The 25,821-nt window shown below is 42.7% G+C and overlaps 2 protein-coding genes across 8 annotated transcripts in view; one reads left to right on the top strand and one right to left on the bottom strand.

The window, feature by feature from the left end:
- Positions 1-6,132, top strand: part of slc6a9 (solute carrier family 6 member 9) — a 65,031-nt gene extending 58,899 nt beyond the window's left edge. For all 6 annotated transcript variants that reach the window (XM_020045346.2, XM_034289963.1, XM_020045343.2 and 3 more), the window contains one exon: positions 878-6,132. In XM_020045346.2, the coding sequence (XP_019900905.1) occupies positions 878-1,096 (219 nt within the window). In that variant the 3' untranslated portion in view covers positions 1,097-6,132. The remainder of the gene's footprint in view (positions 1-877) is intronic.
- Positions 6,004-25,479, bottom strand: ccdc24 (coiled-coil domain containing 24). Of its 2 annotated transcripts, none has more exons than XM_010891349.3 (9): positions 25,391-25,479; positions 25,000-25,161; positions 20,323-20,492; positions 15,454-15,570; positions 15,218-15,316; positions 14,298-14,352; positions 10,919-10,985; positions 7,482-7,590; positions 6,004-7,214 (listed from the first exon to the last, which is right to left on the bottom strand). In XM_010891349.3, the coding sequence occupies exons 1-9, from the start codon at positions 25,418-25,420 to the stop codon at positions 6,584-6,586; spliced, it is 1,440 nt and encodes a 479-aa protein (XP_010889651.2). In that variant the 5' UTR covers positions 25,421-25,479; the 3' UTR covers positions 6,004-6,583. The 2 variants fall into 2 exon arrangements, with proteins under 2 accessions (XP_010889651.2, XP_010889652.2); XM_010891350.3 differs by having other exon boundaries at positions 25,000-25,146; positions 25,391-25,411.
- Between the last annotated feature and the right edge of the window lie 342 nt (positions 25,480-25,821).

Here is a 25,821-nt window from a genome sequence, read left to right as displayed (position 1 = left end):
GTGAAGGGTTCTTGACATCTCTGACCTGTACAGTGCCTTGGGAAAGTATTCAGAACCCTTCCTTTCCCCAACATTTATAATTGATTACCATTTGTTTTGGCCATCAACCTTCACACATTACCCCGTAATGACAATGCAAAAATATGGGTGCCAATTTATCAAAATGTACAATAAAATACGGAAATATATCCTGTATCAAAGTATTCAGACCCTTTATTCTTAGATTTGCCTTCATCAGCTTTGCACACCTGGATTTGGGCAATTTTGCCAGCTCCAGGGTGGGTTTTGGTGGTTCCAAAGTTCTTCCATACCACAAAGATAGATTCCAGGAGCACCGTAAGTTCCTTCAGTGCTATAGAAATAGAATAAATTATAAATCAAGCTTATAACACAGCAATGTGTGAAGAAAGTGACTGGGTGTGAATACTCCCCGAAGGATCTATAGCCCACCTGATTCAAGCAGTTAAGAGCTTGACAATTAGTTGACAAGTTATTTCAGGTGTGCTAGATCTGGAATACATGTAACACATGGAACAGCTGGGGCTCCCCAGGAGGTTTAAGAACCACTGCTTTAAATGCCAAACGGTGCACAAACTGAAACTACTCTAGGGTTGTAGAGAAGCCAATGTGTGTGAACATGTAAGCTCTATTAAATAACTTTCTGAAATGCTTTACCTACATCTGTACATTATAGTCATTTAGCAGACACTTTTACCCAGAGCCGCGTTTTTATTCTGGCCCACTGTGGGAATCAAACCCGACTGGGTTGACAGCACCATGCCCCGCCAAGAGACCTACGTAGGATTGATAGTTCACCACAAATAATAAACTGTCTCTCCCATCACGTTGACCTGTGAATCTCTAACCCGTCCTGCAGCGGTTGAAGAAATCCTGCAGGCCAGACATAAAGTGGGGGCCGGCCCTGAGCGAGGACCGGATAGGCCGCTATGCCGCCCCGGGCTCGGAGGCAGATGTGGAGGTTCGTCCCCTGAAAGAGGAGCTGAAGGAGAAGGAGGAGGAGAAGAGGGATGAGATCAGCCTCTCCATCCAGGGAAGCAACGGCTCCACAGCACACAACACTACCCCTAGCGCATAGAGGGCCCCTCCATCCCCGTCCCCACCCAGCCACCCTCACCCTTTCCCACAGCACACCGCACCGCACAGTGGGGGAGATCCCGCTCGTTGGAGACCTTTACATATTGTAAGGGCTTATTATTTCTAACCTCTAGAGAAATTGGTCGTCATTCAGAAGAATTGTACTTCTTGTTTCACCATAATTTAACGATGCAGTTTTTATTTTCTTTTTTTTGTAAACATTTTGTTTTCTTCACTTTTTTCATATTATGCAGGAGTTGAAGTAGAAATGTCGAATTGCAAACACACTGTTTGTACAATGCACAAAAGGGAGGGGAACGCCCTTTGTTTTCCCTTCATCTGCAAGGAAACCCACTTGGATTTGGCTACTTTCTTAGCAACAGTGCTGGCAGTTATAAAGCTGGAGACCAAATGTTCTTTGGGCCGGTGCTGTCAAAACACATACAAATGGCGATTCTAGGGACTGGTCCTTCCCCTATGTTTTATACGGTATAGCTTTTGGAAACCGAGCCCTCAGTTATGCTATAGTCTTCACTTAGACACATCATGTTACACATGATGCTTTAGCAGCCAACATTGAAGTATGCCAGTGGCTGTTTAGCTGCTCATAAAAGTGTCCCATATATCATTTGATTAACCACACAGTTACACCCCTTGTATTTCTGATGTTAACAAACCGCTAACATTAACTACAGCACTAAATCTCCACACACGCACAGAGAATGTTGGTCTCCAGCTTTCTGAACATTTACCCTGACTGAAGCACAGGACTTACCAATGCCCATTCTCAGGGTCCCAAAACAATTTAACAACTTACTGAACACGGTCAAAACCTGAGGGAAGGTTTCTTTATCTCTGGCTTTACATAAGAGGGGGAACTGCAAAAAGACAACCGTAATGTTCACATAAGAAAATGAATGGGTGGATGGATGTATCTCTCGGCACAATAATGTGCCATTTCTCTTAGTCTTCCAAGTATTTCCATGTGAAATGCGTCTTGAGATATGGCCTCTCACTTGTGAAGGAGGCATTCCGGTTGATGACAGAAGCAGCTAGCATAACAAGGCAGCGTTGCGCCTTAGTCTCTGTTATTCACACGTAGGTGTCTGCCCCAACAAGGCATGTTACCAAAAACATGTTGAAACATGCATGAACTTTAATATCTCGGTGGCATAGCTGGAGTATGTCTTTGTTAACTTTTTTCCCAAAACTGACAGACTTGCATCTGCAGGTGTCTTTGCAACGGAAAATTCATGTATTTACAGGCATTTTGAAGCTCAGAGCCAAGTAGTGGTGTGATTGGATGAGGCAACAGGAAGGAGAGAGGCCATTGGTTGGCCTGGAGATGGAGCTTGTCTCCAGAAGAAAAAAAAAAACATCAGTGATCTTTACTGAATTATGTAGTTTATATGTAGATGTATAGTATCGTTCTCGCAATAGAATTGTCTTATTTTATCTTTATTATTGTAAAGTAACATAGTAAATAATTACGAGGCAAACATGTTTATTTTGTAAAGAAGCTACAGTATCTTAAGAAATAACAGTAATGTTTACCATTCCTCATTCATGACTTGATTTTTATGGGTAATTGTTTTATTTTTGAGTGTGTGGGGCGGGGGGGGGGGTTATTTCAGTCACTTTGACTGGATGCTGTGGGGTTTTTGGGTGCGGGTGGGAGTAGTGCTCTCACGGGTTGCTGGAATTGGCAATTGCCAGGAAGTCCCGTCTCTCCATCCAATACAATGCATCCTAACCCCATCTGTAAGGTTGCAGTTGTGTTGCAGTGGGGCGACGGCCCGTCTGTGGTCGTCAGACCACCGGGTCTTCGCCCGACATTCACTGCTGGAGAGAGGTAGTCTGGCAAGGCAGCTGCTAAAGTGCTAGAGCAGGCATCTGGGCGAATCTTCTGATTCCAACTGTTTTCTTTTCTTTAACCGTCAATGTATATACTATTGAACATCTTGATCCGACTGCATCGCCCCAGTTTCCGCTGTGGTGTATATGACTGAGTTTTACCTACAGTGTTACTTCAGTTTCTCTTTAAAGTGTCAGGATGGTTCGCTATCCAGACCTTATCCGAAATAGAAACACAACCTTGCAGTCCAACTGGAGGCATATCTGACACTCAGGGTGTAGGGAGGTAGTTGGTTACTTGGTCCCAAATTGTCTCCGATTGCTAAAGTGGTGTGCTACTTTTGAGCAGCGACAACAGGGTTAATGTCAAACGTTGATCACCATGAAGGGAATTGGGAGTCATTTGGGAGTACTCATAGTATTTGGTCAATTGAACAAAAACACAAAAAAAGCACAAAAGTAGGTTATATTCAGGTCAAAAGACTCCAGCTTTACTTCAGATGATAACAGACTAGTGGGTTCACCCATGACGCTGACAGAAGCACAGTTCGGCCACTCCAATCAACCTCTTATAAAGTCCTAGAACGCTAATAGCACAGGATGTTTTTAATTAACTCGTTTTTTAATTGATCTTGAAAGGTTATGTACACAATAGAGATCTCTATCATTAAGGCGATCCGTAACTTCACAGTTGATGTAAACGGTCGCGCTAAAGAGTTTCTTCTACTATAACAGCCCCAACGACAGACTTCGGTAACAGAATGAAAGGATGTATGATTATTCTCCGTGTCGGCTCAGGCCAGGTTGCCTCTGGATACTGCGAGGGACTTCTCTAGGACGTTAGTGTCTTCTTATCCTGTTACTGTGAACTGTTGACTTGTAGTCCTCTACTTAATGACAGTAGAAGTCATGGACAACCGCCATGCTATTACAAACCTTTGGTCTGCTGTCCCTGCAACTCTTCCTTCCTCTCAGATTCTTGTACAGTCATGTAAAAAAGTATCGGAACTGGTGTGTACGTGATATTTTGTTTTTATTTGATGCTAGGCGGGGGTATTTTATTTTATTACTTGTAGCGCAAGTAGCCGATGTTAGGTGTAATATGTATTTCTGTGTAGTGAATACCCTGCTGCTTTGTCTATTCTTAGATCAGGATAGTATCAGTATTGATGTCATGTAATTCTAATCAATCAGTAACTATCCATGTTGTCATTTTAACAAAACACAATCTACCTTCTACAAGATCTTTTTGTTTTTGTACTAAAAAAAATAATAATGTATTTCATTATCAAGATTTAAATCATCCATGTTCAGTGACACTACCTTTATGTTGTTCTAAAAGCCAGCTGATATCAAAAGTATTGCCAAACAAAAGCTTGGGTTGAAACTTGAAATACAGTATTCTGTTGGAGGTATATGACCAGTCTGCAGCTATGTGACTTTTTGGGAAAGTATAATAAGTGTTAGGACTGCATTCAATCTGTATCGCTGAAGTTCAGGGTGAGAATGTTGAAATTTAAAGGCAGTTTTCTTGCGTTAGCGGTGACCGCGTTGGCTGTACATGCTGCGCATAGCGGCTTCATCGGAAATTAACTTTACATTTTCCAACGCACAGTCTGTAATGCTTCAGCGACACAGTGAATAGAGCCCGTCATCTATCACACACATGGATTATGCCAACAGTATTCAGCCAACATCATGGTACTGTACTACAGTGATATCCGTTTACAATATAGCGACTGAGCTGTAAATGGCCTTTCCGATTTGGAGTATTTTAAATTTTTGTGCATAACAACTGAACATAAATCAAACACCAAAATCAGTAACGTTGTAACTGCAATAAATGTTACAATAGGTCAAGATATCAATGTATTTCAGAATTTAAACTAATTCAATAAGGAAGGGGTTTGGCCAAATTTCTCATAACCAGAGTGAGAATAGGTGACCATGCTTTCATCTTATTCGCCCTTTTCACTGGTAACATTTCCTAATTTGGTGAGATCCTTCCTTTAAAATTAGATGCATGAGCAGGTAGTGGGAAATGTGTACTCAGCGACCCTGCTTATACCTGGTTCTAACATGCGTCTTTCTAATCTTGTCCACATTTTGATTGAACCCACATTTTCAAACAGGTGTAGATGATAAGGAGATGCATTGTGATCAGATCTTCTCAGACACCTCCAGAGGTAACTAGACAGGCATTGTGTCTCTGTAGCTTTATAGCATATCAAATGTAAATCATCCTCCTGCCTTTTAAAATAATTCACAGTTAATTCAACAGTTTGACTTAAACTCAAATATGATTTTGAAACAGTAGCTGTCAAAACAAAGAAATCTGATCACAAGGTAGACACAGGGCACAGATATGAGATGTGGGTAGACATATTTCTGAAAATGTGGGTATAGTCCTCAAACAAAATCAAGACTTGATGCATGTTAGCAGCAGGTGCTAATGAGACGCTAGGTGAACTGTAACATCTCTGACACTGTAGAGAAACTCATTGTTCATCACCTCATATTGAAAACACTGTAATAAGTATTCTATATTTGGAATGTAAGTAATGAATACATGTTCATAGTAGTCCTCTACTGTACTAAAACTGTGATTTCTGTTCTGTGATTGGCTACGATCACAGATCTCTGAATTTCGTACTCATACGAAGGTTTTTACAAGTTGTTTCAGCACTTTAAAGCAAGTAATTTGTGTTTATAAGCAAAATATTTAATAATACATAACCTCCATTTTTAAATAATGCCTTTGAAATTGTTTGTTCAAACTGTTGTCAAAAGCTCTGCTTATACCGGCCTTTTGTCCTGATCTTGTTCGGATACTGTCTTGTTTACACTTGTAAGATCGTGTCTCAATCAGATAATGTCTTGATCGTTGGAACGAGTCTGAAAACGTGGGCACAATCAGGACGAAGGAAACGTTAGAAGCAGGTATAAGCAGGGCCCCCTTGTCAGCAGAGAGAAGGCAATGTTATAGTATGTCAATGTAAAGTATATCATAGGGGAGAATAAAGCACAAATGAACGGAAACACAGTACTGGTATCTTATCACTTATATCTAACCACGTTTCTTGAACCTTAGGGCCAAAATCCATTGAATTGTTTTAGTCATGTCAGCTGTATATCGTAAAATGTCCAATTACAAATGGTAAATAAAATCTATTTTAAAGATCACGCCGGCGTGTTTGAAGTTCAATCTTTTGTTACACAACACTCAGTTTTCTATTTCTGAATAGGTTACTTCTAGGTTATATTTATAAAAAGCAGATCAGAATTATTAAAACCTGCGTTACAGGCATACAAACATTTGCTCAAATCCATTTACTACATGGTTGAAGTAGGTAGATGAAATGTGAATGATTGCTAAGGCATCAAGACGTGTACTATACTATGAGGCTCAGGAAAATGACCGTACATATGACATCCCTGTGTTTCCATGTCGAAGACGTTATCTAACCACTGTATACACTCACAATTCTTCCCAACATTCCGGAAGTGTCTCACCAGTTAAGCTCTGGTGAGACACTGGTTTGCAAAATGTCCCCTTTCAGGAGTAACATGCATGTATCTGACAGCAGCAGGTCACAGTATCAGAGTACCCTCTTTTGTAGTAACACATTCAGGTTCACAAGGTGCTAACCATGCTGTCTCCCTGCGGCGAACTCAGGCGCCTGGCCACACTCCGCCCCCTGCTGGCTGGCCTCTGCACTGCTGGGGGCGCAGGGAGGAACATGTTGGCAGGGCACACCTGCACATGGCGCCCTTCGGTCCACAGTCGCTGTAAGGAGGGGCCTAGAGGACGGTGCCCGCTAGGGAACAAAAAAGTCTGGATGATCGCAGAGTCTGAGTCATCAAGTTTCAAATATCCCTCAGTGACGGGCTGAACAGAAGTCTTGCTGGTTCTGGCCTTGATGCCCGCGGCACCCGAGGCAGGGCTGGGGTTGAGTCCAACTGTGGGCAGTGTACTAAAGGAGCGGACAAGACCCGGTAGGTGTCGGAACCCATCCTGGGCGGTGAGTCCTCTGTCGCAGGGACTGGAAGCCTCGGTGCTCCGTCTGGGAGTCCGTGGACGTTCACGTTCAGAGCTTTGCAGAGGGCTGTGTTCACGGGGGTGGGATGAGCAGCGCGGCTGGCCTCGAGCCCTGTTCAGTGGAGGAGTTCCGCCTGTCGCTTCCACTAGCGGCGGACTTGGCCGGTACTGTGGAGGAGGTGGTTCACAGTGTCGCTCCGTCTCCTCTGCAGTGAAATCCGTCAACCTGAGAACAGCCACAACAATGAACTGAACACCTTTCATGACAGCTCAGGTAAACCAGTTAGCCATTAGCTCGATCTTTCCACTACATAAGCGATGTCCTTGTCAAGGAAGCGAGCAGTTCTTACTAGTCCTACTGATCTGGCTAACATCAATTAAGCTTTTTCTAAAAAATCAGGAAGCCCCAGGACGTCTGTGACATGCATAAAAACATTGGGTGGTAAAAAATGAGGTATTTAGAAAAAAAATATTTAGCAAAACGGAGCCCAACCTGGAGGTTCTAGAAAAGCTGGTTTCCACAGGGCACGGGGGATGGTAGATGGGACTGAGACAGTGCCTTTTCAGATCCATCTGGATGGCTCTCCTGGCCTCCTTCAGCTCTGCCAAACAACCCACACAGTAGAAAATCAGCCATCCGTTTGTACAGCGGTCAGGCAGGCACTGCCTTGTCCCAACCCACACTTTGGCGGTCAGACAGCAGGCAGACAGACATGCCAAACACCACAGAGGCCCTTGGCAATTTCATTTTGCTGAGGAAAAATGTTAGAAATCTATTAAAGAGTGACACTAAGCCTTGGATACTGGTGTAGAGGATTGTTTTTTCTAGGAAGAGGAGATCAGATTGCCCCTATAGATGGCTGCTCTGCTCTGCTGTGGCCTGGCTACAGTGGCTTGGGACCCATCCAGTGACAGGACTCTGGTTAAAGCGCATTAGGCATCAAATAATGTCCTGGCAGAATGACAGCTAGTTCCACGCCCTGCTCGCCCAGCTCTGAGACACCCGGGGATTAATTCTCCTCGTGTCACAGAGAAACAAACCACAGGCTCAGCTCTGCATCAAGTGATTTAGATGGAGAAACAAAGACACAGGATTGACAAGTTTAAACAACACCTGGCAATCCGATTGGAAAGCGTGAGATGAATGACAGCCGGGGTTGGCATGTTGGAAATGAGCTCCAGTACCTGCAGCTGCAGATAACGGGACATTAAGGGACATGGGTTCAATTAGCACTGTTAAGTGACATCCTTGGACCATTTTTCACCAGAACAGCTTTGTGTTTGGATCACTGTTTCTATAATCCAATAGTGTTGCAATACAATATACGTATACAGAATGTATTTTGCCACAGTGAACCACTAGATGGTAGTGAGGCTCAACGCATCTGATGTTTCGGATATTGTTTTCAGGCATTTTATGCTTTATTGGACAGGAAAGTAGTGTAAGATAGAGAGGAGAGTATTTGCTGAAAGGTGGGTAGGTCTAGTTAAAACCAATGCTGTACAGCAGTATGTGTTTGCTGGAGACAGCAGCTTAGGCTGTGGGAACACCCCAGACCACATCCGATGTCTTCCAACAAAAAATGTCCGGAGTCCGTCATTTATGTCAGGTTTAATGTAAAGACACTGGCCCCTATGGAGGCCCTAAGCAGGATGACTGCATCGAATGTTAAAGTTCTGTGGACGCTTGAAAAGCAGTCTTTGTCAGGACAATGCGACAGACTGGTTCAGACCGGCCAGATCAGTACCAGACGGCTCAATCTTTGGTTGGGTTTTAGTGTGTTTATTTGCACCACAGATAACAAGTGAGAAAAAAAAGGTTTTGGCTTGATAGAAGCACATAAGGGCTTATGTACTAAAAAAAGTAGAAATACAAATGTACAAAAACAGTATGTTCGAACAATTTGGCTAAACATGCAAATTGCAAATGAAACACTGTAGTAGCAATTTGGATCAATAGGCTGATCCCCTGTCTACACTTGGTTATTCATGGATGACGATGTTTGGGAAATGTAGACATACAGTATCTCCCATTTTTGTAAATATTTGATTATATCTTTTCATGTGACAACACTGAAGAAATTACACTTTGCTACAATGGGAAGTAGTGAGTGTACAGCTTGTATAAGTGTACGTTTGCTGTCCCCTCAAAATAACACAACACATAGCCATTAATGTCTAAACCGCTGGCAACAAAAGTGAGTACAACCCTAAGTGAAAATGTCCATATTGGGCTCAAAGTGTCAATATTTTGTGTGGCCACCTTATTTTCCAGCATGCCCTCTTGGGCATGGAGTTCACCAGAGCTTCACAGTCCACTTCCACTCCTCCATGACGACATCACGGAGCTGGTGGATGCTAGAGACCTTGCGCTCCTCCACCTTCCGTTTGAGGATGCCCCACAGATGCTCAATAGGGTTTAGGTCTGGAGACATGCTTGGCCAGTCCATCACCTTTACCCTTAGCTTCTTTAGCAAGGCAGTGGTCGTCTTGGAGGTGTGCTTGGGTCGTTATCATGTTGGAATACTGCCCTGCGGCCCAGTCTCCGAAGGGAGGGGATCATGCTCTGCTTCAGTATGTCACAGTACATGTTGGCATTCATGGTTCTCTCAATGAACTGTAGCTCCCCAGTGCCGGCAGCACTCACGCAGCCCCAGACCATGACACTCCCACCACCATGCTTGACTGTAGGCAAGACACATTTGTCTTTGTAATCGTCACCTGGTTACTGCCACACAAGTTTGACACCATCTGAACCAAATACGTTTATCTTGGTCTCATCAGACCACAAGACATGGTTCCAGTAATCCATGTCCTTAGTCCGCTTGTCATTCGCAAACTGTTTGCAGGCTTTCTTGTGCATCATCTTTAGAAGAGGCTTCCTTCTGGGACGACAGCCATGATAGACCAATTTGATGCAATGAGTGGCGTATGGTCTGAGCACTGACAGGCTGACCCCCCACCCCTTCAACCTCTGCAGCAATGCTGGCAGCACTCATACATCTATTTCCCAAAGACAACCTCTGGATATGACGCTGAGCATGTGCACTCAACTTCTTTGGTCGACCACGGCGAGGCCTGTTCTGAGTGGAACCTGTCCTGTTAAACCGCTGTATGGGCTTGGCCACCGTGCTGCAGCTCAGTTTCAGGGTCCTGACAATCTTCTTATAGCCTAGGCCATCTTTATGTAGAGCAACAATTCTTTTTTTCAGAACCTCAGAGAGTTCTTTGCCATGAGGTGCCATGTGGAACTTCCTGTAACCAGTATGAGGGAGTGTGAGAGTGATAACACCAAATTAACACACTTGCTCCCCATTCACACCTGAGAACTTGTAACACTAACGAGTCACATGACACCAGGGAGGGAAAATGGCTAATTGGGCCCAATTTGGACATTTTCATTTAGGGGTGTACTCACTTTTATTGCCAGCGGTTTAGACATTAATGGCTGTGTGTTGAGATATTTTGAGGGGACAGCAAAAATATACTGTTATACAAGCTGTACACTCACTACTTTCCATTGTAGCTAAGTGTCATTTCTTCAGTGTTGTCACATAAAAAGATATAATCAAATATTAGCAAAAATGTGAAGGGTGTACTCACTTTTGTGAGATATTGTAGGAATAAGAGTATATGAAAGACATTTGACTGTGATGCAGCTGTGGGCTGGCTGAAGGCTATTGCAGTGTTTTGTTTGTTCGTAGATAGCAAGCAAAAGTGCTGGCCCAGACAGTATTACAGTAAATAAGATGTGAATATAAGAAGCTGTTTTACAGGGTTATGAAGCAGGTGTGATGAGCGAAAGCACCCACAGTTCTGATAATACTAAAAGACTTCATCACTATGTGCCAAATTGAATGTGTTCTTTCCAGAGTTTAGCTTATCTGAGTCTGATCATTTGGCAATCTCAGGATGCTGTTATTCTCTCACCCGTAACAGAGGGCTCCGGAGTCTCCGAGACATCACGCTGTGTCTGGCGCTCTTGTTCCACACACTCCTGCAAACAACACAAACAACACAAACAAGAACACCATGAAACAGGTCAAATACTTGAACCGACTATTAGTGAGTAACATAAAACCAAGGACCCAGCTGACTAACGAGAAATAAGAAAAAAGAGGGGGGTTGGGCTGTTCCACCCCGACTGAGCCACTAAACGATCCAGCAAAAGTAGAGTCCGTTCCATAAGGACTTGGACTCACTACTCACATCTAAATCCAGAGACGGTACGAGCCGCAGCTCTAACCAAGAGCCTGTTTTCTCTGCAGGCAGCTGGGTCAAATCCATCCTCATTTTATAATACCAGAGGTAATGGATGACCATTTGCTAGGAGATCCGACCACCAGCCTCCCGCCCTCCTGCTTGCCAGCCCTGATATTTGCTTTGAGGTATTGACCTGAAGTCCTGATGTCTACCACTGACGGTCGTGGTGACCTCCTTCTTTCCCACTGTCTAGCTAACTGAGGGGTGTCGAGTGCCTAGAGTTGCCGACTGGCCGTCTCGGTTTTTCTGAAAAGCAAACAAAACAGCAGTGGAGAGTGACCTAGACCCAGAGGAGGGTGTGGGTTTGAAGCCAGTGTGGTTAGACGAGCCCGGCTCAGGCTGCTGCCGAGGCAGGTGGTGTAGCAGCCCAAGAGCATGAACCAAACAGCAACCAATCACCTCGTCCGGGGGTCTCCAACCAAGAGGTACTGAGACCCTTGAAGGGAAAAATGGCTTACTGGTGAAATAAGGGGGGGTACTTCAGGGCCACTCCGGGCAGAGCTAAATACACTTGGTTGGGAACCACCGGACACTACTTCTGACCAGGGAACATGGCGCCATGTTGAATGCTGATTGAGAACTACTGTACACAGCCAGCATTTTCTATATGGAGTGTCAATTCTAAAAGAATAGCCTGTTTTGTGGAAAGTCACCTGCAGTCACCTGGTAAAACATTAACTACCCACAGCTACTGAACAGTCCATTCGTTCTCTAACTTTCACCAGTGTCATGTGGACTCTAGGTGGATCCATGTGTATGTACCTTTCAAGATGAATGGTCATGAGATATTGGGATCATTTAGTAATTACCTCAGACTGCTAAAATTCAACCAACTCCCACTGGAGGAAGTTGGACCTTGTATGTATTTTTGTACATGCTGCTGATTGACTGCAACATGCTAATGTGTGAATGAGTGCACACAGAACAAACAGCATTTTAGGCGCCGTTTCTGGCTGTAATGGAAAACAAGTTGATTCATTCTTTTCCGGTGTTTGAGTCCTTAATTACATGTTGTTCCTGGGGTTCCTAGCTTTGACCTGCTTAACTGCCAGGATCAAATGTCAGCCAGTGTTTAATGTTCTGGTTAAAGTTTGATGGCGGAGGTGGGTTGAAGCCACAGTGATATTTTTGTGAGGTCAGTGAAGAACCACACATTATTGACTAGACAATTGCATTCAATTGTCATAAGTTTCCCAAAATCAAGTATGTTACCGTAGAGGTAGGTTAATGGCAACTACTGACAGATTAAATCTTTTTTGTGTGAATTTTTGAGTACATACTAATCCAGAGGTGTCAAACCAGTTCCATGGAGGGCAGAGCGTCTGCAAGTTTTCACTCTCACCTTCTACTTGATTGATTGATTAGGTCAATAATTGGTTAGTTTCTACCATCACCTGGTTGTTTAGGTCTGAACTGGGAAACAAGTTAAAGAAAAAAACTAAAACCTGCAGACACTCGGCCCTCAGTTGAGCCAGTTTGACACCCCTGTACTAATCCTTTCAACAAACATGACTTTCTGGAGGAGAGTAGTCACCGGAGAATTCTGACTTCATGAATGTGGAAATATTTTTATTTTCCCCTTATTTTAACAGGTGGGGGTTAACTAACACAACATTCGGTTTTACAGCAACAACCTGGGGGATAGTTCCAGGGAGGAGGGGGGGGTGGAGGATCCAGCTGGAAGCTAGGGGTGATTAGGCAGCCATGTTGGTACGACATCCAAATCGTAAATTAAAACAGGACATCGGAGTTAAGTGCAATGGGATCTTCAGTGACCACAGAGAGTCAGGACACCCATTTAACGTTCCATCTGATAAACGGCACTCTAAGCAGGGCAATGTCCCCTTCACTGCCCCGGGACATTGAGATCTTTGCCATATTTTAACCATTCCTTAACAAAGGGGATGAATACCTATGCAACATTTTCTGTTATTCATTTCTGACTTATTTGTAAACATTTTGAGAATTGTATTTTCACTATGAAATTACATTATATTTTGTGTTGAATGTGGTAATGAATACTGCAATGAATAATGTAATCCACTGCATATAGCACAATCTGTATTTGGAAGCCAATTACAGGGCACTAAGATCACTGTTGTTCCTGCTCCCAGCAGCAAGGAACCCTCCCTTAGCCCCGTCTAACCTGTGGTTAGTGACTGTTTTGGGAAAAGGGGGATGTGTTAGAGGGGTGTTTTTGTTAGGATTTATGATGTCTGCACTTTGTTTCTGGATGTCTCTATTGTCTATCTTGTTTGTTTGCTTATACGTTAAAATAAAGCACATTCTCTGTTTACATTTGTAATTATTTACTTTGTAGCTTCAAATACAACATTTCTGATTGGATGTTTTGTTGACACACTAGTCTCAGGATGGTGGTTACAGAACATTTGTTTCTGTCTGATGGGCATACAGTAGAAGAGCCTTTTGCACAGAAAGGCTGTTGAAAATTGCCTTTGCTTCTGCTCTCGAGGTGTTGCCCCTGAAATCTGCTAATAAAGTAAAAACTGAGTGAAACTGTTCCATCACGTTCAAATCCCAACCTCTTAAGAGATTTGTCCTGCGTGTGATTGTGGCTTGTAAATGTGTTGCAGCCCAGAAGGAGATGGTTTCTCCATCTGCTAGGCAGGGAACAGCTACATCTGCGTTCAGTTGTCCCACCAGATGAGCAGAACAGAGGGGCAGCCAGCCCAGGCCTCCATCTGAAGACTCCAGAAGTACAGCGGAGTGTGTTCCGAACTTGGACTGATCAGTGGATCTGCAGGAAGATCAATCTTCTGCAGAAGTGCGTTTGGCCTGATCACTGGAACAAATGTAGCACTTCTGGCCTCTGCTTCAGCAGTAACCTTAGATTGAGGCATTGCAGGCCGGGTGTAATATAATAACATTCAGACTGTCCACAGAATGTTAAGGTAATTACTTCCATGGGGGGGCATCGACAGGTCACATGTCGTCACTGTGTGTCCAAAATGAAACCCTATACCTGAACGCAGGGCACTACTTTTGACTAGAGGGACTGGAAATGACTGGAATCAAGCATCTTTACCTGGAGAAATTGCACATGGCTTTTCAGTGCCTCGCATTCCTCTGTCAGGACTGATCTGTAGGTGAGGTAAGAACACAACTGTTATGCAGAACTGTAAAGCTGTAGCATTTTTATAACCCTTTAAACAAATTCAAATGTGTTCCTAAGCGCATCTTCTCAAGAACAGTTTTACTGGATATGGGGTTGAATCGCAGAGGCAGCAGAGGCAGCCTGCAGAACATTTTGTATGTTATAGTACACTAAACAACCGCTACGTCCACAAAGACCATGAGAGTTTTCTTATGGTATCGAGGGAGCAGAGCCCGCTCTTTCTCTCTCTGCTGCTATTTAACTATTGTAAATGTAATTTGCTTCTTTCTTCGTTAGAAGCAAAGGAATCTTCTGCATGCTGAGGTCTGGTATTCATTTTCTTACAATGGGGGCTTTTGTTCTGTGTGGGGATGGAGAGAGAAGAGGGTTGGCAGGCCCCCAGCCTCCGTCCCTTTTCTCCCTCTCTTAGCTCCCCTCCAGAGTAAACCTTCCAGGCCCGGTGGGTGGAGGCTGCCACAAGGCCAGAGGAGGGGGGAGTCAGGGTGGAGGGGTGGCAGACAGGGGGACAGGGGAGACTGGGCCCAGGACAGAGGGGACGGTGAGCAAGGTGAAACATTTAAACCAGAATGGAAAGACCTGTCCCTGTATCGTATCACTAGCACCTCAAATCATAACACTGTGTTTGTACAATGACGAGGAAACGTCTAGTCTTTCCAAAGATGGCGTACTTAGAGAGGGCTGGAGTTAGATGACTGCGGATAACACGGTCTGTAGAGGAATGCGTTGGCCTGGCATGACGCTGCTTTACACCAGGTTATTTCATAGGGTTCCTTAACTCAGACATTTTATCTGTGATAGATGTTTTTTGGACACGTTGCTAAATGACTTACCTCAGGCGGGCGACGACGTCATCTATGTGGGTGACATTCAGCTCGTGTCTCACGGCGTCGACGCTGCCCTGGCCCGTAGTGGAGCTCAGCGAACAGGGCCTGCGGGACCAACGGGCGCGCGTCCAAGGTCCAGCCCGGAGACAGACGACAGGAAACACGCAATGACAAGGGCTGTTTGTGACCGCGTCGTATCAGACGATTAACAGTCGATTCCCGCTTTTCAGCGTGGGACTAACCTGTCTGGCGGCTGGCTCCGGATCAAATGGGTCCCAGAGTCACTGCGGTAGCCAGGGGCATCCAAGGCGTAATTCACCACAGCAGGGCTGTACCGGAACAGGTCAGCGTCTCCATCCCTGACAAGAAATAGAGCCACACGAATGACCCCTGAAATAGTGCGGGGGGGGGGGGGCAAAATGACAAAGTAAGGAGTAGGGGCACCACAAATCTGGCAATAACACCCCCCCCCCCACCCTCCCAATGCAACACAAAGTGAGTTTTGTGTGTCTGACGACCCCAGCGGGCGGGCAGCACGCCAGCCTTGACTCTCTGAAATCCCCCCAAAGTAATCTTCAGACTCCTATGATAGAAAGACCAAAGCATTGGTGCAGAGAAAGAAAGAGAGAAATGGAGACAGGGAGAGAAAGACAAAAGAGTTAAGAGAAGGTATAGAAAGAGAAAGACAGAGACAGGCAGAAAATTAAGAAAAACCTTGACTATGTGTGCATAGTCTTGCTATGGGGAGAGGCTGCCACAGCCAGACCTGGATTTCTAAAGAAGACTGTGCACACTGCCCATAAAAAGGGGTGGAAACTGAACTGCACTTCCAAACCTCCTGCTACATATGTGGCCACATTAGAGGCACATACAGTATATCCCTCAGATCAGACATACCCAAGACTATAATGTATAATCACAAATATCACAACATTTGTTACATGTTTCCATGAGGAAAAGGCAAACGGTGGTGCACAAACAACATATTCATGTACCAAACAACATATTCATGTACCAAACTCACAATGTACCAAACAACATATTCATGTACCAAACAACATATTCATGTACCAAACTCACAATGTACCAAACAACATATTCATGTACCAAACAACATATTCATGTACCAAACTCATAATGTACCAAACAACATATTCATGTACCAAACAACATATTCATGTACCAAACTCATAATGTACCAAACAACATATTCATGTACCAAACAACATATTCATGTACCAAACTCATAATGTACCAAACAACATATTCATGTACCAAACAACATATTCATGTACCAAACTCACAATGTACCAAACAACATATTCATGTACCAAACTCATAATGTACCAAACAACATATTCATGTACTAAACAACATATTCATGTACCAAACTCATAATGTACCAAACAACATATTCATGTACCAAACAACATATTCATGTACCAAACAACATATTCATGTACCAAACTCATAATGTACCAAACAACATATTCATGTACCAAACAACATATTCATGTACCAAACTCATAATGTACCAAACAACATATTCATGTACCAAACAACATATTCATGTCTTTATTTTCACTTGTCATTCTCACTTGTCACAATTTGCACATTGTTTACAAGGCTGTACATAGCCAATAATACAGCACTGAAATGCCTTCATCCTTTATAAACATGTGTAATGTTGAGAGAGAAAGAGAGAGAAAGAGAGAAAGAGAGAGAGAGAGAGAGAGAGGGCAATGATACAACAGCAGGAGGGCTGCAGACTTTCATCTCCTTCCAATAGTCACCAGCCATGGAACACTGTTAGATTGGGGGGAACTCCAGCTGTGTCAAAGTCAGGATGTTATATTTAGGAGGATTTTTACACTACAGTAGTTTAGGAGGATTTTTACACTACAGTAGTTAAGGAGGATTTTTACACTACTGTCGTTGTATTTAGATGAACAAGACTTTGTCAGATCTGTGTCGGCGAGTGACTGTAAATTTAAAATTGTATTTAAGATTTATGTTAATGCTACTTAAATGCTACTCTCAGATTTCCAGTGAAATGGCGGTTTCAGATGTTGCCAATTATACCCTCATTTTTTAATATGAATGGAACACCAAAAAAAAATTTATTGAAGGATTTTTAGATTTTCTTTTGCACAATTATATAGAAAACCCCCAGAAATAATCACATTTACATAAGTATTCAGATCCTTTGCTATGGATTTCGAAATTCAGTTCAGGTGCATCCTGGCTGTTTACACTGAACACCCTTGAGATGTTCATTTAATTGGTTATGATTTTAATGGAGTAGCCTAGAGTAGCTAGAGTAGCTAGTTCTAGCTAAACTAGACATTTCTCACAGTTTCACTAAAGTGCATGTATCCATTGCAGTCTTCAATCGTTATATATTTATTCACTAATATTAATACCTTTACACAACATCATTTCTTCAACAGCAGTCATCAAATGCAAAGGATTTGCCACCAAGTACAAGATGGGAACACTTTATTCAAGATTGTGAATTAGGCCAGTTACTTTGGGTCCCATTAAATGGAGGGACTATGTATAAAAAGGGCTGTAATTCATACAAGGTTTACGGTTTATGGATGTGTATAAACTCCGATTAAAGCTGACAGTCTGCACTTTATCCTCTTAATAACACCCTCCAATAAAAGGTGACATTCTGTAATTACCCTTCACACTCACCATTTCAACTCAAATCAAAAACTCTAGAATATAGGGCCATATGTACACATTTAACCTCACCTCAAACAAATACAGAAGTCAATGACTCAGTCTGTCACTACAGTACACAACCTCTGGGGAACAACAGTGTGTGACGAGGGAGTGGATGTAAAGAAGAATCCATTTTCAGCCCTAGCCGCTCTGCAACGGCAGGAACGGAGACTACACAGTGAAGCAGTGTATTACAGGTCACTGAGCAGATTATTCCCTGCATAGAGGAGGAGTCCTGATCTCAATTAACAGATGGGCGCAGATGCCCAACGCAACATAAAAACACACCACGCAATACATTAGAAAAAAAGACCATTCAAATCTGCCACAGCCCAGAAAGATTGATCAAATACGGATGTAAAGTAAGTTATAGCACAGCCATAGCTTCTTTTAACGCTCCCACTTCCTAGCCATGCCTGCTCCCATTGTTATGCTTGTTCCGTTCACAGATTTAGAACCTCCTCGGGTTCGCTTTCAGAAAACAAACTGCCGTTTTCAGCCTATTTGTTCTGAGCAGGGGCTTTACTCAATAGGCATTCAGCATCCACCCTCTCTCTCTTTATAATGGGACAGGTGCTGCTGCACTGAGGACGCCGACCACAAATCCCAAAGACAATGGCATTGAGGGACGACTGCAAGGGGGGAAGCGTCGACCCGAAAGGTTGCCAACCAGCTCCATTAAACCAGTTCATTTTCAAACCAAGATGAATCTTAGCTGCTCAGCACAGACACGTTGTTCAGTAAAAACCCTCGTCTGTAGGGTACTGAGTCAACTCAACAGTTTCCTGCTTCAGTTAAAGAAGGATTGGGCATGGAGAATGAGAAAGCCCCAAAACTGGAACCATATAAAAGGGGAAATGATCCAGCAGCTTTGGGCCGAAAGCAGATCAGTAGATTTACAGTGAGGGTCTAAATTAGCCGATCAAAGGAAGTGGAATAAAGGGGGATTTACACACAAGCTGCAAACCAAATGACACCCTATTTCCTAACTAGTGCAGCTACTACTTAAGACCTGAGCCCACTATGAAGGGGACAGTTTGTTATTAGTCTGTTATTAGGGTCGCAGTCTCACCCAGGGTAGAGGGAGACCAACTGGCCCAGCAGTCTGGTTGGCACTGGGCTTTAATTCATGAGGTAAAATCAGGGTTAACATGGTTAATGTGGATTCATACACAGGATGTGTGGACTTTTAGCCAGGTTAAGTTTCAAGTAGGTTTAAGTTTAAATGATTCTCGGGGAGGGGGTTGGGGGGGGATTTAAACTGAGCAAAGCTATGAATGACATGTCTGTGACACGGCCACTGCCAATGAAAGTAAATTGGAAACAATCCTCAGTTATTTGTGTCACTCCTAAATGGCAACAAATAAACCAATAGGCAGAGAATTTAGGTGAAGCAACATTCTTCAGGGTCTCCTATCAGTTGCTGTGAGAGGTAGCCAGGCATAAATAACAGTGTTACCTGTAAATTACTGAATTACATCCATCCGGGTGGACGCCCATTATTGAGTGGGCTTTATAGAATAAGGGGCTCCCATTTGGCTTACAAAGTCCAGTCAAACTTGAGTGACTTCTGGCTTTAGGCAGCACAGTACCAAACAATAATTTATTACAGCCTATCAAACCTCAAATTCAGACTTGTTCTTTTACTATGAGGCCCATAGCAATTACACACATTTTGTCCCTTTGCAATTCTCTTTGTTGTAATTACCAAACCATTTGTAACTCAGTTAACATTTAATGTTCTCATTGTTGAAATGAACTGGCACCAAGGCCCGACATATGAAACAAGGGCCCTGACCCCGAGGTCCAATCCTTTTCCTGTGGAAATAAAAGCCACAATGATTCTACTGGGGTCAGAACATTTATCACCAACAACTAACAAAGACAGACAGGCAGGCAGGCAGGGAGAGCCAGAAAAGATGCTTAGCCTGGGAAACGAGATTGACCAAAATCCCAACAATGTCACGCTGTCCTTGGTCTTCTGTCCGGTCAATGAAAATGTTAATATCTTATCTTTTCAAAATTCAACCCCTGAGGAAATACAATATATGACCACCTACACAAACTCAGGCACGTATTCACCCAAACAAACAGACACGAATACTCACTCAGTGTAAATATTTGCATAAACACTACGCTAACTGCAGACTTTTCGTCATTATTGAGTGGGAACCTGCCTGTAAGAATTCCATCACATAGTTTGCCTCGTGCAGCCTACGCACATGACCGTTCAATCTCCAACATATGTCCCTGCAAACACTTTTGACCTTTTTGCTAAAGGCCCTGGTCAAAAGCAGTGCGCTGTGTAGGGATTGGCCGCCGTTTGGGATGTAGGCAAGGATTGGAGTATTTTGGCCATGGGGCGGGTGTCAGGCCCTCACCTGCCCTCCTGTTCTGCTCTCAGTCTCACGGTGCTCAGCAGCAGCTGGATCTCAGCTTTCAGCAGCTCCTTGACGGCAGGAGGGTCAGCCAGGGGGGACCGAGGGGGCCTCGGGCTGTTGACCTGTTTACTGCCTCGCGCCGTCTGCCGAATCTCCTGCCACATGGTCACCTGGTATGAAGAGATGGGGGATGTCAGGGCGCAAGTGGGCCTGGAAGCGTACACATCTCACGTGACTTTTTAGTCCAGACACTTGGGTCCGGAGCGACTTAAAAGGGAATTTCGGCGTGAGCGCCTTGCTCAAAGGCATGAAGACAGATGTTTCACACGGTCTGCTCTGGGATTACAGGAGCCTTTGAGACCTTGGAGTTACCGGAAGCCAGAAACCACAAGGCTCTCTGCTGCCCCTTTTAACGAGCGTTGAGTCATTATGAAATGAAAAAGACCATTGAAATAAACATGATGTTAATACTAAGGCGCTGATTTATGTTTGTTTTCTGACCACTGTCGGACATAGAGCCGATGTATGTGTCCGTGTGTTTTTCCCCCCGACAAATCTTTGAAAACACAACATTCAGGGGAAAATCAGGCTACTGCTAAACAATATATAATAATAATAATTAATAATAATAACAATAATAATAATAATAATAATAATAAGTGTTGTTAAACTTTATCCAGACAGAAAGAAATAAGTGTAAGTGGAGTAGCAAATAGTGTGGGTAATAGAAGAGCAGTGGAGACATAGCACTGGTGTACAGTCTGGAGTCTGTAAAACCTTTCTGCACCTGGTCTCTGACACTCATTTCAGTAGCTCCTGGGAAGGCCAGCTTCAAAGCACCACTGCCGTCCAGAGAACTTTTAAACACACTTGTGTTCTGATCTGGCTGTGATTTCACACACGCCACACAGAGACACACACAAAGCATGTAAATACTATGCCACTGTCCAGCTGAACACGGGTCAGGCACACAGATTCTAATTATGGCTCAGCTAGTCATTATCTCTACTAGTGTTTATGGTGTTAGCCTCCATAAACATGCTAACAAAGACCCAGCTATTTGTTGGTTTTATGAGTAGTGGGACAGAGGGAAGGAACTAGTGTCTAGTTAACCTGGGTCAGTGACTCATCATTTTTGTAACTTCACACATTCCACATTCATTCATTCTCTTTAAACATTTGAAACATGCTACATCTAATGTACAGTGCCTTGCAAAAGTATTCAGGCCACTGACCAATTCTCAAATTTTACTGAATTACAAAAGGAAAGTGTTGTTACATTTTGCAAGTTGACATGGCTTTATGTTGACAAATATTTGTAGGGGAAGGACAATAAAGAAATAGGTTGCTTGCATAAGTTCAACCCCACTCATTAATATTTTGGAGAGCCACCTTTAACTGCAATAAACCTCTTGGGGTAAATATGTAACAGCTTTGCAGACAGAGTTGGAGTGATTTTGGCCGATACTTTCTGGTTAGTTATTCAGTTATTCAGGTTGATTGGACAACAATTTACAAAGTGCTTCAAATTCTCATTGGGATTGAGATCAAGACTTTGACAGGGCCACTGTAGGACATCACTTTTTTTGTTTTAGTAGACTGAAGCAGGTTTTCTTTCAGTATTTCCCTGTATTTTGCGCCATCCAGTCTTCCTTTAATTTAAACAAGATAGCCAGTCCTTGCTGATGAGGCATTCCAACAACATGAGTCATGTTAGGTTGGCCCCACATACTTAGAATTTTGTCCATAAAGCTTTATCGTAGTCTTAGCTGACCTGAATTCGCTCTTGTGCTTTCTGGCAAATTCCAGGCATTGGTTTCAGATGGTACTTTTTCAGAAGTGGCTGCCTCCCTCCCATACTGTCCAGTGTTATGGATGACTGATGCACCTCTACTCCCAGCCTCTGAACTCTGCAGCTCCTTCAAAGTAATTGTTGGCACCTCTGTGGTTTCTCTGGATGGGACAAGTTCTTTCATCTGTGTAAACTGGAAGCTAAGAAATATTTCCCAACACAAACCGATTTCACCTTACACTAAAATAATATCAAATATTATAATAAAATACCAAACAGAACTGTATAATTCAGTCAGGGGTCCGAATACTTTTGCAAGGCACATATTCATATACATACATATACACACAGTCACACACAGACACATACATCATAATATTCTTATTTGTCATGCTATCTATCCACAAACCAAAAAGTATCCTATATGACCGAGGCATTACTAAAATATGAAGTTCAAACGGTATGGCAGAGATCCAAGAAAAGGGCCCCTGGCCTCCTCATATCCTGTGTTAAATCTAAAAGGAGCGGTGCATTTTCTCTGAACTTCTGCAGACAATGGTGACCTTGATGGAGAAAAGGCCAGGCTGGCTCCTATTACTATGACTTGTCGTCTAAAGATGGGAGGCGTTCATGACTGCAAGGTTAGAGAGCTAAATAAAAAAGATTGGGAGAAATGCAATGGTGGCTGACTGAACAGGGCTCTGTGCTTTGTTCTAATACTTACTGGGAATTTTAAATCCTTCCGGAATATCTGAAGTCTGAAACCCGTCAAAGTATAGAAGTATGTCAGTGTGACCCTTTAAGTTGGGCAATATGTTCATACTGTTCTTATCAACAAGACAGGATTAGCTCCTTGAAATTCTAATGGCCCCCTGACTTGCTAAGCTAATTTAAGGACCTGTGTAATTTTGTTTTATTCACTGAACCACTCCTGGGGTGACTTTCAATTATCAGTTTTGGCCTGTAGCCTGACTGTATTGAACTAATCTAATATGGATATTCAAAAGATTGCCCAAAGAGCATCAATGTATAAGGACATAAATGGGGAGAATTAAGACTGGAGACCCAGTAAGGAAACTGATGGTTTCATACATGATGTGTTTTTCCCTCTTGAATATGGACCATACATTATGCATTTCATTAGAATGTATTCCTTCATTCTTAACAGAGTAGTAATTCTCTAGCCAGCCTGAGATAATATTATGGAAATTACATATAGCCTGTTTATCTGCTAACAGGCTTTCTGTTTTTTGACCTTGTGTATGGTACTATTCTAGTTGATAACATCTTTAGACAGATAAGTTGGCATTGGAACAAACAGTGTTAAGAAATACTCAAGGGCCAAAGTGGGCTGATTTTTTTGACCATCTGAAGATCTAAGGATCAAGACATGAATAACTGCATTTATATTGTACATTATGTACAGTGCTGTGAAAATGTATATTTCCCTTTCGGATTTTCTCTTTTTTTACATTATATATTTTAGCCACTGAATGTTTTTAGCTCTTCAATGAAAACATAATATTAAATAAAACTGAGCTAACAGATAACAACATTTGCATACATTCCTTTCATTTATTCATGGTCAAAGCTATACAACACCGAATGCCCCCCCCCACCCCCGTGAAAATGTGATTGCTCCCTTACACTCAATATTTTTTTCTGCACAATGGCTGCAAACGAAAGCGGAGTTCTTCCACATTGAAGAATGTTGGCACACTCTTTCATGTAGAACTGTTTTAACTCAGCGACGCAAGTAGATTGTTTAAAAAGTCAACTCAAGTTTGCCAAAACACACCTTGAAGCAGCTGTCCAGACTTGTCAAAACTCCGGGAAGAATGTCAGGCTACATCAACAGATGCTTTTTGGTGGCCTGGGATGGTCCGGCGGTTTAAGCTGCTACCTCATGTACTGCTGCAGTGTGGGTTTGAATCCAACCTACTGCTCTGTCAGCAAAAACTCTATCTCACATCACTTTCCAGTCCAATAGAACATTTTTTTTTTTTTTGGGGACATTACCTGTTAAGTCTGGCAAAATCCAAACACTGTATCCTACAAAATGTTCATATCCAAGGACCACCATATTTTGGTAGTAATAATGTGATGTTTTGGGAATGCCTTGCTGAAAAAAGGACTGGGAAAGCTTGCCATCATTGAAGGAACCCAAACATCTGTTCTTTATCAGAGAATTAAAAAAAAAGAACATCAGCCATGAGCTGAATCTGAAGGGTACCTTGGTTAGACATCAAGACAATAATCCAAAACACACAAGCAAGTCTACATCAAAATAGCTGAAAGGCAATACAATTAAAGTTTTGGAATGACCTAGTCTATGGGTATTCAAACCTTACCCGACAAGGTCCAAAGCCTGCTTTTTGTTCTACCTCATCATTAATCGCACCCACTTGGTGTCCCAGTTCTAATTAAGTCCCTGATTATAGGGTTGAAATGAAAATGGGGTGGAACTGGCTTCAAGGTCCAGAGTTCAATACCTAGTCCAGAGCCAGACCTGGACTGGGCCTGGAGTATAATTGAGATGTGAGGAACGTCCTGAAAGTGTTGCTGAATTAAAGCAGTTCTGCATGGAAGAGTGAGACAAAATTACTCCACAGTGATGTGAGGGACTGATGCCGTCATAGCAAAGTTTAAGGGGGCAATCACATTTTCAGTGAGGAACAAAGGGTGTTACATATCTTTGTTCATTAAATAAATAAAAAGTATACAATATTATGTATAGAAACATTTCCAGTCAAGTTGCCTCGATACCTGAGTTTAGAGCAGATTATATACTGGTAATGAGGCAATTGCTACCGAGAAAGACACATTTGGGACAATGAAGGATAAAAAAATAAATATATATATATATAAGGCTGCTCTGTCCTTACCTCAGAATACATCTCTTTGTATGTGTCAATCAAAGCATCTCCAAGCAAGCCACGGATTTCTGGGAGTTCTGACTCTGGGACATACTGCACGATAAGATTCCACACCGACTGTGGACCCTCGGACTCTTCCATGAATGTAGTGGTTACCTGGGAGTTAAATCGCTCGAAAAGTGGACAATTGAAGCTTGTCGGTAAAATAGGTCTGGTATGGAACTAATTAGCTTGCTAAAATTAATTTACTGGTTAGCAACGATTACTAACGACATTATTTTGTTAGCCAATTTACATATATACATTTACGGAAAAGTCCTGCTTCTCAGTAATCCCCTAGTAATTTATTACGTTACATTTCAGTAAAATTGCTCAGAGTATAGCTAACCTGCTAACTTACCTTGTCGCTTCCTGTATCCAGGGTAAACATTCTTGTCTCCAAGGCAGAAATATCGTGAGATCAGTCAGGAACGCCCACATTCAGTTACGCCAACGATATGCGATTTGTCCCTTATCTCCTCTTAGAATAATGTACATTGTATGTTAAAACGTTTCAAAACCAAGGGAATATTACGAGTTTAATATTATATATTTCAGTATTAGAAATAGATTTGTAGTTTCAGTCACCCGTTAATGAAACTACAAAATGTTATATTTAATCGTGTAGGCTATATACGTTACTATTTAAAGTGTCAAAGGGTAGGTTGAGAGAAGAAAATCATGTAATGTTATATTAACTGCTCTTTAATTAGGCGTGTCTAGCTAGTCATAATGCAAGCAAGCGTAACCTTGTTATTTATAAATGGTAATTTCACCAAAAGAGTACTAATT

This window comes from Esox lucius, chromosome 3 (assembly GCF_011004845.1).
Source record: "Esox lucius isolate fEsoLuc1 chromosome 3, fEsoLuc1.pri, whole genome shotgun sequence".
Taxonomy (NCBI): Eukaryota; Metazoa; Chordata; class Actinopteri; order Esociformes; family Esocidae; genus Esox; species Esox lucius.
The sequence above is the reverse complement of the archived record's forward strand: the minus strand, read 5'-3'. Positions and strand labels throughout refer to the sequence as shown.

Coding starts and splice junctions, on each gene's coding strand:
- ccdc24 (XM_010891349.3), bottom strand. CDS start 25,420: ATGTTTACCCTGGATACAGGAAGCGACAAG. Junction 15,317..15,453: donor CGGAGCCAGCCGCCAGACAG/GTTAGTCCCACG, acceptor TTGGTCCCGCAG/GCCCTGTTCGCTGAGCTCCA. Junction 10,986..14,297: donor GCCATGTGCAATTTCTCCAG/GTAAAGATGCTT, acceptor TGTTGTTTGCAG/GAGTGTGTGGAACAAGAGCG.